This window comes from Panthera tigris, chromosome C1 (assembly GCF_018350195.1).
Source record: "Panthera tigris isolate Pti1 chromosome C1, P.tigris_Pti1_mat1.1, whole genome shotgun sequence".
Taxonomy (NCBI): Eukaryota; Metazoa; Chordata; class Mammalia; order Carnivora; family Felidae; genus Panthera; species Panthera tigris.
Window position 1 is genome coordinate 35,287,837 of NC_056667.1, and position 10,490 is coordinate 35,298,326.

Consider the following 10,490-nt stretch of genomic DNA (forward strand, 5'->3'; position numbering starts at 1 on the left):
TGGGGCACCTGGGTGGCTCAGTCAGGTTGGGTGTCCAACTTTGTCTCAGGTCATTATCTCATGGTTCGTGGGTTCGAGCCCCATGTCGGGCTCTGTGCTGACAGCTTGGAGCCTGGGGGCCTGCTTCGGATTCTGTGTCTCCCTCTCTCTCTGCCCCTCCCCTGCTAGCACTCTGTCTCTCTCTCTCTCAAAAAAATTAATAAACATTAAAAAATATTAAAAATATATATAAAAAGAAGAGGAGAAAACTTAAGATTAATCTGTATGAAATGTCAAAATTAAGGGTCAGAGAATACAGGAGGGTAGAGCATGTAGGAATGCGTGAACAAGAACACAGATAGTCTTAATTAGATAAACTAGGCCTGGAGTTCATAAGCAGCCTCTCCAGCTGTCTCTCACTAACTTCTAGGCAAAATCTTTTTTAAAAATCCTTTGGTTAAAAAAACAAGATAAAAATGTCTCTACATATGTTCATATTTGTCTTGAGTATGAAACTAATTGACCTCAATAGTGGTAAAGTAAACCCAGTCAGTGTAAATGTTATAGTGTAAAATTTTCCACAGGACTGTACGAGAAATGGTAACAAATGAAGATAAAATAGAAAGGATGTCTTTTATAAATAATTATGAAACAAACCATCATGTGGATTAAGGCTCCAAGTTAGCACTTAGGCTTCAACAATGAGACCTGTCCTGAGGGAACTATTAAGTCTGTGGAACCAATTTTTCTTTCATTCTTAAACATCCTTTTTAAAATTATAAAAATAATACATGCTTTTATATAAAATATACTATTCATAAAGAAAATAAAATACACCTATAATGCCACCAGCCATAGATTACTATTATTAATATTATGGTGTATTTCCTTCCAGTCTTTTTGTCCTATACACATATGTGTGTGTGTAGACATGTGCATATACACACACTTTTTAAATTAAATTAATATTTTATTTTTTTAAATGTTTACTTTTGAGAGAGAAAGAGTGTGAGCACGGGAAGGGCAGAGAGAAAGGGGGACAGAGGATCCAAAGTGGCTCTGTTTTGACAGCAGTGAGCCCAATGTGGGGTTCAAACTCACAAACTGTGAGATCATGACGTGAACTGAAGTCGGACACTCAACCAACCGAGCCATTCAGGTGCTCCGGACTAAATCAGTATTTTATTTTATTAAAAAATTTTTAATGCTTATTTATTTTTGAGAGAGAGAGAGAGAGAGAGAGAGAGAGAGAGAGAGAGAGAGAGAAAGTGGGGGAGGGGCAGAGAGGGAGGGAGACAGAATCTGAAGTAGGCTCCAGGCTCTGAGCTGTCAGCACACAGCCTGATGTGAGACTCAAACTCATGAACCATGAGATCATGACCTGAGCTGAAGTCAGACGCTTAACTGACTGAGTCCCCCAGGTGCCCCTTAAATTAGTATTTTAAAATTAAAATATAAATTATTAAAAGTGTACAAATCTTAAGCAAACAGCTTGTTGAATTATTACATAGCCATTATAACAGTGTAACTATCATTGAAGTCAAGAAATAGAATACTAACAGCATTCTAAAAGCCCCCTCACAAACATTATCTCCTTTCTTCTTCCCCCAAATTAACCACTATCCTAACTTCTAAACAGGGACTTGTTTTTGAACTTTATAAAAGTAGAATCACACAAGAGTTATTCTTTTGTGTCTGGCTTCTTTCATTCAACATCATGTTTGTAAGATTCCCCCATACTTTGGGGCACAGCAATAGTGCTTAATTTATTTTCACTGATGTACAATATTCCATTATGTGAATGTATCAATTTATTTAGTCATTCTGTTGATGGACATTCAGATTGTTTCTATTTTAGGCTGTTACAAATTATGCTACTCATTTCCATTGAGTAGACATCTAGAAGAGTTTCTGGGTCACGGCATATACATATGCTCAACTTTAGTTAGATGATGCTAAACAGTTCACAAAGTGACTGAAACAATTTATACCTGCAATATATTAGTTCCTACCTACAATAGTTCCAGCTGCTCAGTATCTTCACCAATAGCTGCTAATGACAGGTTTTTTTTAAATTTTTTTTTTAACGTTTATTTATTTTTGAGACAGAGAGAGACAGAGCATGAACTGGGTAGGGTCAGAGAGAGAGGGAGACACAGAATCTGAAACAGGCTCCAGGCTCTGAGCGGTCAGCACAGAGCCCGACGCGGGGCTTGAACTCACAGACCGCGAGATCGTGACCTGAGCCGAAGTCGGACGCTTAACCGACTGAGCCACCCAGGCACCCCTGCTAATGACAGTTTTAAAACTTTAGCTATTCTGGTGGATAGGTAATGGTATCTCACTGTGGTTTTAATTTGCATTTCCATGATTACTAATTAAAGTAACTTTTAATATGTTTATTAAATATCTGGATATCCTTTTTGTCTAGTGCCTTTCTGTGTCTCTTGTCAATTTTACTATTTGTAAGAATTTTTCTTATTATTAATGTTTATTTTTGAGAGAGAGAGAGAGAGAGAGCAAGCAGGGAGGGGCAGAGAGAGAGGGAGATGGAGGATTTGAAGCAGGCTCTGCACTGACAGCAGAGAGCCTGATGCAGGGCTTGATCTCACCAACCATGAGATGGTGACCTGAGCTGAAATCAGGAGTTGGACACTTACCTGGCTAAGCCACCCAGGTGCCCTGGGGTTCGTTATGTAATTAGGATATAAGCTCTTTGTCAGTTATATATACTATAAATACCTTCTCCTATTACCTACCTTTTTAGTCTTTGAGTGGTACCTTTTGATAAAAAGAAGTTTAAAATTTTAATGTAGCCCAATTTTTAAATCTTTTCCTACTTAAGAAAAATTTTCCTACTCCAAGCACATGAAGATATTTTCTCATGTTATCTTCTATATACTTTATTGTTTTACCCTTCACATTTATATCTCCCATCTATCTGCAATTGATTGTTCCGTACGGCATGAGATAGGAATTGAGGGTTTTTTTTCCCCCACATGAATATATCTAACTGATCCAGCTCCATTTGTTGAAAAGACTCTTCTTTTTCCCCTGCTGAGCATTTTTTTAATGTTTATTTATTTATATTGAGAGAGAGAGCATGAGTGAGGAAGAGGCAGAGAGAGAGAGAGAGAGAGAGAAAATCCCAAGCAGGCTCCACACTCAGCACGGAACCTGAGGTGGGGTTCAATCTCACAACTGAGATCATGCATGACCTGAGCTGAAATCAAGAGCTGGATGCTTAACCAACTGAGCCACCCAGGTGCCCCTCCACTGCTGAGCATATAGTTAAATCCTTTACTTTGGAAACTCACATGCTTTTGTTCTAGAAAATTTACTTATTTCATTGATGAATTCCTTACCTCTGTTTTCCATTTTTGGAAACCCTATTATTCAAACAATGGAATTTCTAGGACTTGTTTTCTTACTTTTTGACAATTTTTTTTCTCCTGTTTTTCATCTTTTTGTCTTTTTGCTCTACTCTGTGGGAGCTTTCCTTACCTTTATTTTCCATCACTTAGTTTTAGAAGATTTTGCCATTATATTTGTAATTTCATTAGTTCTTTCTGTTGTGTGAACTCATTTCTACAGTATCCAGTTCTTATTTCATGGTTGCAATATCTTCTTTTACTCCAATGATAATATTATTAATACTTTTTCAAAGTTTTCTTCTCTCTGTATAGTTTCTATTTCCCCTAAATTGTCTTTCTACCTTTGTTAGCTTTGGTCTGTATCTTCCATGATATTCAACATTGTTGACTATTCACTTCTTGAAACTCAGTTCTATGCTGACTTTGATAATTACTAGCTTTTTCTCATTTCTCATTCTACTTTGCTAATTTCTTTTTTTTTTAATATATGAAATTTATTGTCAAATTGGTTTCCATACAACACCCAGTGCTCATCCCAAAAGGTGCCCTCCTCAATACCCATCACCCACCCTCCCCTCCCTCCCACCCCCCATCAACCCTCAGTTTGTTCTCAGTTTTTAACAGTCTCTTATGCTTTGGCTCTCTCCCACTCTAACCTCTTTTTTTTTTTTCTACTTTGCTAATTTCTATACTGACTCCTGCTTGCATCACCTGTATATGCATGGCTGTATTCATTTAATAAACCCTTATTATTTCCCAGGTACCATGCTAGGTGACAGAGACTCAGAAATTAATAAAACATGGTTCCTAACCCTGCTCCTCAAGTCACCTTACTTTTCTCAATGTATCAAATCTCTCTTCATGGATAAGCAGCAACTGAAGCCCTGACCAAGATGCTGTATGCCAGAGAATTTTACGGTATGGAGTTACCAAATCAAATCACAGAGCATAGAGCAGTGGTAGATGTAGAAAGACAGTCTACCAAAGGGGACAAGGCAAAGTCTAGGTAAAACCACACATAGGGGCTTAAGAAAAAAAAAAGGTTTTAAGGATGTGAGGAGCACAGCAATGCCTGGATCCATTCTTGGGATTAAAAGCAGGCAGCTAGCAGTTTTAGAAATCTTATTCCTGCTTTTTAATTTTGTTTTGGTGAGGAGCAGAGTTTGGGAAAGAGGAGAGGGAAGATGTTCTAAGTGTTTCAAGATTTAGCAGGGAAGAGAAACAAGACTCCAAATATCCCTATGCTAATCACTCCAAAATTGTGAGTTTTGCCCACAGTTCTAGATCCATATATCCAACTGCCCAACAGAAATCTTTTCCTATAAGAGTGAAAACATATGGTATCTTATGTGGATCCTGAGAAACTTAACAGAAGTCCATGGGGAGGGGAAGAAAAAAAAAGGTTAGAGAGGGAGAGAGCCAAAGCATAAGAGACTCTTAAAAAACTGAGAACAAACTTAGGGTTGATGGGGGGTGGGAGGGAGGGGAGGGTGGGTGATGGGTATTGAGGAGGGCACCTTTTGGGATGAGCACTGGGTGTTGTATGGAAACCAATTTGACAATAAATTTCATATTAAAAAAATCTTTTCCTAAATGTTCTACAAGTATCTCAAACTTATATTGAATTCATTTTCCTCCTTTTCTTTTAAGTTTATTTATTTTGAGAGAGAGAGGGAAAGAGAGAGAGAGAGAAAGCATGAACAGGGGAGGGGCAGAGAGAGAGAATCCCAAGCAGGGCTCTGATAGCACAGAGCCTAATGCAGGGCTCAGCTGGTTGGATGCTTAACAGACTGAGCCACCCACACACCCCAAATTCATCTTCCTCCTAAATTCACCCCTCCTCTTATGTTCCCTCAGTGAATGACAACATTATCATCAAGTCCATCAACATCATCCTAGCTAGACATTCTGGAATTCAGTTTTGTCTAATCTTTCTTTTCTTCCTCTTCTTCACCCTCCTCACTCATCCTATACAGCAGATATTGAATCCAGTCCATGTTACCTCTAAGATATCTCCATTCTCTGTCCCCTTTTTCATTATCATTGCCAATATCAACATTGGTTAGTAGAAATAGATTAGGAAAGGCCTTGTGGAATACTAGGGAAGCTGGGAGTAGAAAGCTAGTATTAGTATGGAATAGACACAGGTACAGAAGTAGTAGTTCCTGGGAAAGGTTGAGGATCACACTCAAGTTCAGTGTGGCAACCTAAACCTAACTTCAGAAAATAAGATGGGTGGTGTAACAAAAGATAAAAATTGCTTTAGCACAGTGGTAAAGAGGGAAGAGGATGGTTTTGGTGACAGCAGTGGTATGAATAAGACAGGTGCAATAAGGTCCTCAACCAAGATGGTCACATGAAGAAAAGGCAAGAGAGCTTGGAAATAGGCAAAAATTCTGAGAAAGAGTCAATGGGAATAAAGCATGAAAACAGGGGACAACCTAGTCATAGGGGTACAGAGCAGTATTTCTCTTTGGTGCTACAGACCTTGGGATGAGGCAGAACTCAGGTTTCTAAGAGCTCTAGAGTTAAGGAGGCCAGAGAAGTAGAACAGCCTTACTATGTGGGATGAGAGATATTTGAAGCTACTCTTTAAGAGTATCACTTAGAGAGGGCTCAGTTATTATATATATACCACAGCTTTCTGTATAAAGCAATAGAAGATTATTTCTGCTAGTTAGCAAGAGTTCCTGGAAGCCTGTCGGTCTGACTACCCTTGTTTCTGAGGAGTGGTGAGGTTGTGTATAGGACTTGATTAGTTCTATTGAACAACTGGGAGAGGCAGAACCTTTGGCACATGGATTACAATATCATACAGACCATCCACCTGGTCTCATTGCCTCTTTTACATTAGTACCAAAATTATCTGCTAAAAATAGATAGTATAGAGAAGCATAAAAACCTTGAGTTTTGAAGTCAAGTGTGTATGGGTTATAATTTTCTTATTTAAAAAATGGAAGTAGTTAAAACACCTATTTCACAGAGTAGTTTTGAAAGCTAAATGAATCAACATATGTGGAGTCCTTTGTATCATACCTGGAACATAGGATCTAACAAACAAAACGCCTTCTCAAAATTCTTCAGTGATTTCCTGTGATAAAGTCTTTACAACCTGGCTTTATTACAAAAACAACTATTTGTTTCAAACTTAGCTGTCTTTTCTTTCTTCCCCCACACCCCTTTTCTTCCTTTTAGAGAGAGATGGAGAGAGCATGCAAGCATGGGAGATGGGCAGAGGGAGAGAAAGAGAATACCAAGCAGGCTCCATGCTCAGCACAGAGCCTGACACGGGGCTTGATCCCACAACTCAGGGATCATTACCTGAGCTAATATCAAGAGTGGGACGCTCAATCAACTGAGCCACGCAGGTGCCCCAAACGTATCTGTCTTTTCTACTAGATTATAAGCTACCTGAAGGCAGGAATCATGTCTGTTTTATGCTCTCAACAATCAGCACTATTGCTTGCACAGAGCAGGTTCTCAATATATACTTGTTGAATGAGTAAGTGAGCACAATACTAAAAGATGCTCTTTAGAATGACCCTGATGCTATGTAGGATCCTAAAATGTTAAGAGAATTCTTATATATATCTAATTTCACTGAATGACACAAATTATTTTTTGCTTTCTCTCACTCCTGAATATTCCAGGCTCCTGGGGCAGGTATTATATGGACAAACAAAGTCCAAAAAACTAGATCACTACATAACTCTAACATTCTCTGTCCTTTTTTTGCAAAGAGTTTTATAAGACAGACAACTGGACTGCTTCAAAAAACTAAGAGTTGAATAGTTGATTTGATGGAATGAACTGATTTCAGGTTAAGTGATCACAATTGCAAAAATATTAACAAAAAATCCCAACCTCTAAACACGCAATAAAGCAACAAAGTAGATTTTTAGCAACAAAAATGTTGTATAATTACCATTCACTTGGTTGATTTCTGAGTTGGAGGATAGAATCTCATCTGCCAGTTTCTGCGCAGTAGGAAGAACTTCAGTGTGGTGTGCCGTGATTAAATATTGAATAAACTTCTGTAGCTGGTCCCTATTCATCTGGAAAAGGGTTTCTGAGATAGGAAGACGCAATTTGACTTGCTCTGGTTTACGGATCCTGTAGAGTGAGAGTGCCACCACATGAGCACAGTAGAATATATCTTTGTTCCCACAGCCACATGTCACTGAGGTGATTTTGCATCTGTCAAAACTGATTGCAACTTTGTAAGTCACTGCTGGTTCAGAAGTGGTAGCTGGCTCAGTTACTGTACCACTGAGATGGAAGCCTAAGGAAACAAAGAAAGTGCGTTTAGAGATTCTGCAATAAGAAACTTGGAAGATTTTCATTTTGCATTTCAATTAATCGATTCAGAAACTTTTTGCTAAGTTATCTCCTGTATATGTGGTAGGCTCTGCCATAGCACAAAGGTCAATGAAACTCAGGTACAGCTCTAAAGGAACACAATATCTAGAAAAAGAATCCTTACCCTGGAGTCCACAAACCTCGTGAACTAATAATATGAAAACCTGTTGTGTATACATGTACATTTGCTAGGGGGGCAGGGATAGTTCATAGCTTTCATCATAGTCTAAAAAGGTTAACAAGGAACCCCAAATAAGTTAAAAACCTCTAAGGTACACTGTAAACTCTTTGGGAGAAAAGACAAGGCTACAAATGAAATAAGTACAATCTAGATTAAGGCAAGTGCCATAAATCCAAGAGAAACCAAAGGAATGCCACAAGAAAGGACAGGAGAAAGAACAAGGAGAATACTGACATTTCTTCCTTAAAACATACAATTCCAAAATGGTGGCCATGTGGGATACCAAAAAGGTAAGAAACCTCATAAAATATGGAAAGCACAGCTTGGTGCAGTGAGACTATGCAGTGTTACACCTCGACTTACTAGCACATAGCACTAATAATTTTGTAATGTAGGGAGAATAATTCAGTCATTTAAACCAATTAATGAGATCTTAAGTGTCAGACTGCTAGGCCTCGGGATATTAACAAAAAAAGGAGAAAGGATATCAAATATTTGTAAAGCACCTATCACATAGCACAACTGTATCTGGTGTTTTTAATAATTTATCACAACATTATGAGGTTGCTATTATTTTCCTTATTTTATTTTTTATTTTATTTAAGTTTACTTATTTTGAGAGAGAGAGAGAGTGCACACACGAGTGGGTGAGGGGCAGAGAGAGGGAGAGAGAGAGAATCCTAAGCAGGCTCCACACTCAGCATAGAGCCCAAGACAAAGCTCTGTCCCACGAACTATAAGATCAGGATCCGAGCCGAAATCAAGTGTCAGATGCTTAACCGACTGAGCTACCCAGACTCCCCTATTTTTCTTATTTTTAAAGTTGTGTAAACTGGGGTTCAGAAAGGTTAAGTAATTTGCTTAAAACCTCTCAGGTAGTAAATGACAGACCTGAGTTTTGGAACCAGGTCTGAATGACTCCAAAGTTCATTTTCTTTCATTTATATTACACTACCTCTAAAAGATGCCATGACAAAGTCCTTATTCTCAAAAATCAGACAAATAAATAAATAAATGATTACAATATGATGTGTCAAATGGTATATCAGGGACAGGAGACTTTCCTGTCCTTGGAGACTTTCCTGCTTAACTGCACTGCACACTGTGAACAGGGAAGCAATTTTATATAAACTTTTATCTGTTGGAGAATAGTTGACAAATAATAAAGATGTATATATAAGTTTCAGAGCTACCACTGTGACCCAGCAGAATTTAAAAATGCAGACAGAAAACTTTCCAAAGTTCAAGTTTCAGATAATCATGGTTAATTAAAATAAGACCCAAATTTAAAAACATACAATCTGGCAAAATTAACACTACTAAAAGGCACATTTATGTCCAATCCAAAGAAAGGTGCACACTACTAAAAAAGTTAAGATTAATTTCCAGAGCAAGAAAAATATCCAAGACTTATTTGCTAAAACTTTATTAGCTTCCAGGTATATTTTTAAAACTTCACAGAAATTTTTTCTCAGCTAAACTTAGCTTCAGATTTAAAAATATTTATTGTCATATTTTAAAGGCAAAGTAAACAAGTTACATCCAAATATGATTAAGTGTGGATAAAGACTGCCTTCACTTTATATTATTTATTTTTATATAGTGATTCACAATTCCATATATCACCTAGTTGCCCTGCCCATCACAAGTGAACACATTAATCCTCATCACATATTTACCCATCCTCCACCCCCCACCCTCTGGTAACCAAGTTTGTTCTCCACAATTGAAAGTCTGTTTCTTGATTTGTCTCTCTCTATCTCTCTTTGACCCTCCTTTGCCCTTTTGTTTCATTTCTTAAATTTCACATTTGAGTGAAATCATATGGTATTTGTGTTTCTCTGACTCATTTCATTTAGCATTATACTCTTTAGCTCTATCCATGTCATTGCAAATGGTAAGATTTCATTCTTTTTTATGGCTGAATAATATTCTTTTGTATGTATAACACAACTTCTTTACCCATTCATCTATTGACAAACACTTGGGCTGCTTTCATATCTTGGCTATTGTAAGAAATGCTGCTTTAACATAGGGGTGCATGTATCCCTTTGAATTAGTGTTTATGTATTCTTTGAGTAAATGCCCACTAGTGAGATTACTGGATCATAGGGTAGTTCTATTTTTAACCCTTTAAGAAACCTCCATACTGTTTTCCACAGTGGCTGCACCAGTTTGCATTCCCACCAACAGCATACAATGTTGCTCTTTTTCCACATCGTCACCAACATCCCTTGTTTCTTGTTTTTGATTTTAGCCATTCTGAAAGGTGTGAAGGGATATTTCATTGTAGTTTTGATTTGCATTTCTCTGATGATGAGTGATGTGGAGCATCTTTTCATGTGTCTGTTTGCCATCTGTCCTCTTTGGAGAAATGTCTGTTTACGTCTTCTGCCCATTTTTAAATTGGATTATTACCTTTTTGGGTGTTGAGTTTTATATGTTCTTTATATATTTTGGCTGCTAACCCTTTATTGGATATATCATTTGCAAATATCTTTTCCCATTGCATAGGTTGTTTTTTGTTTTATTGTTTCCTTTGCTTCGCAAAAGCTTTTTAATGTTTTTTAATGTTTATTTTTGAGAGAGAGAGAGAG

The 10,490-nt window shown here is 37.6% G+C and overlaps 1 protein-coding gene across 1 annotated transcript in view; it reads right to left on the reverse strand.

Moving 5' to 3' along the window:
- ZSWIM5 (zinc finger SWIM-type containing 5) overlaps positions 1-10,112 on the reverse strand; it is a 73,229-nt gene extending 63,117 nt beyond the window's left edge. Inside the window, exons 1-2 of the mRNA XM_007077431.3 lie at positions 10,085-10,112; positions 7,279-7,635 (exon numbers count right to left, since the gene is read on the reverse strand). Coding sequence (XP_007077493.2) covers positions 7,279-7,635; positions 10,085-10,112 — 385 coding nt within the window. The remainder of the gene's footprint in view (positions 1-7,278; positions 7,636-10,084) is intronic.
- Between the last annotated feature and the right edge of the window lie 378 nt (positions 10,113-10,490).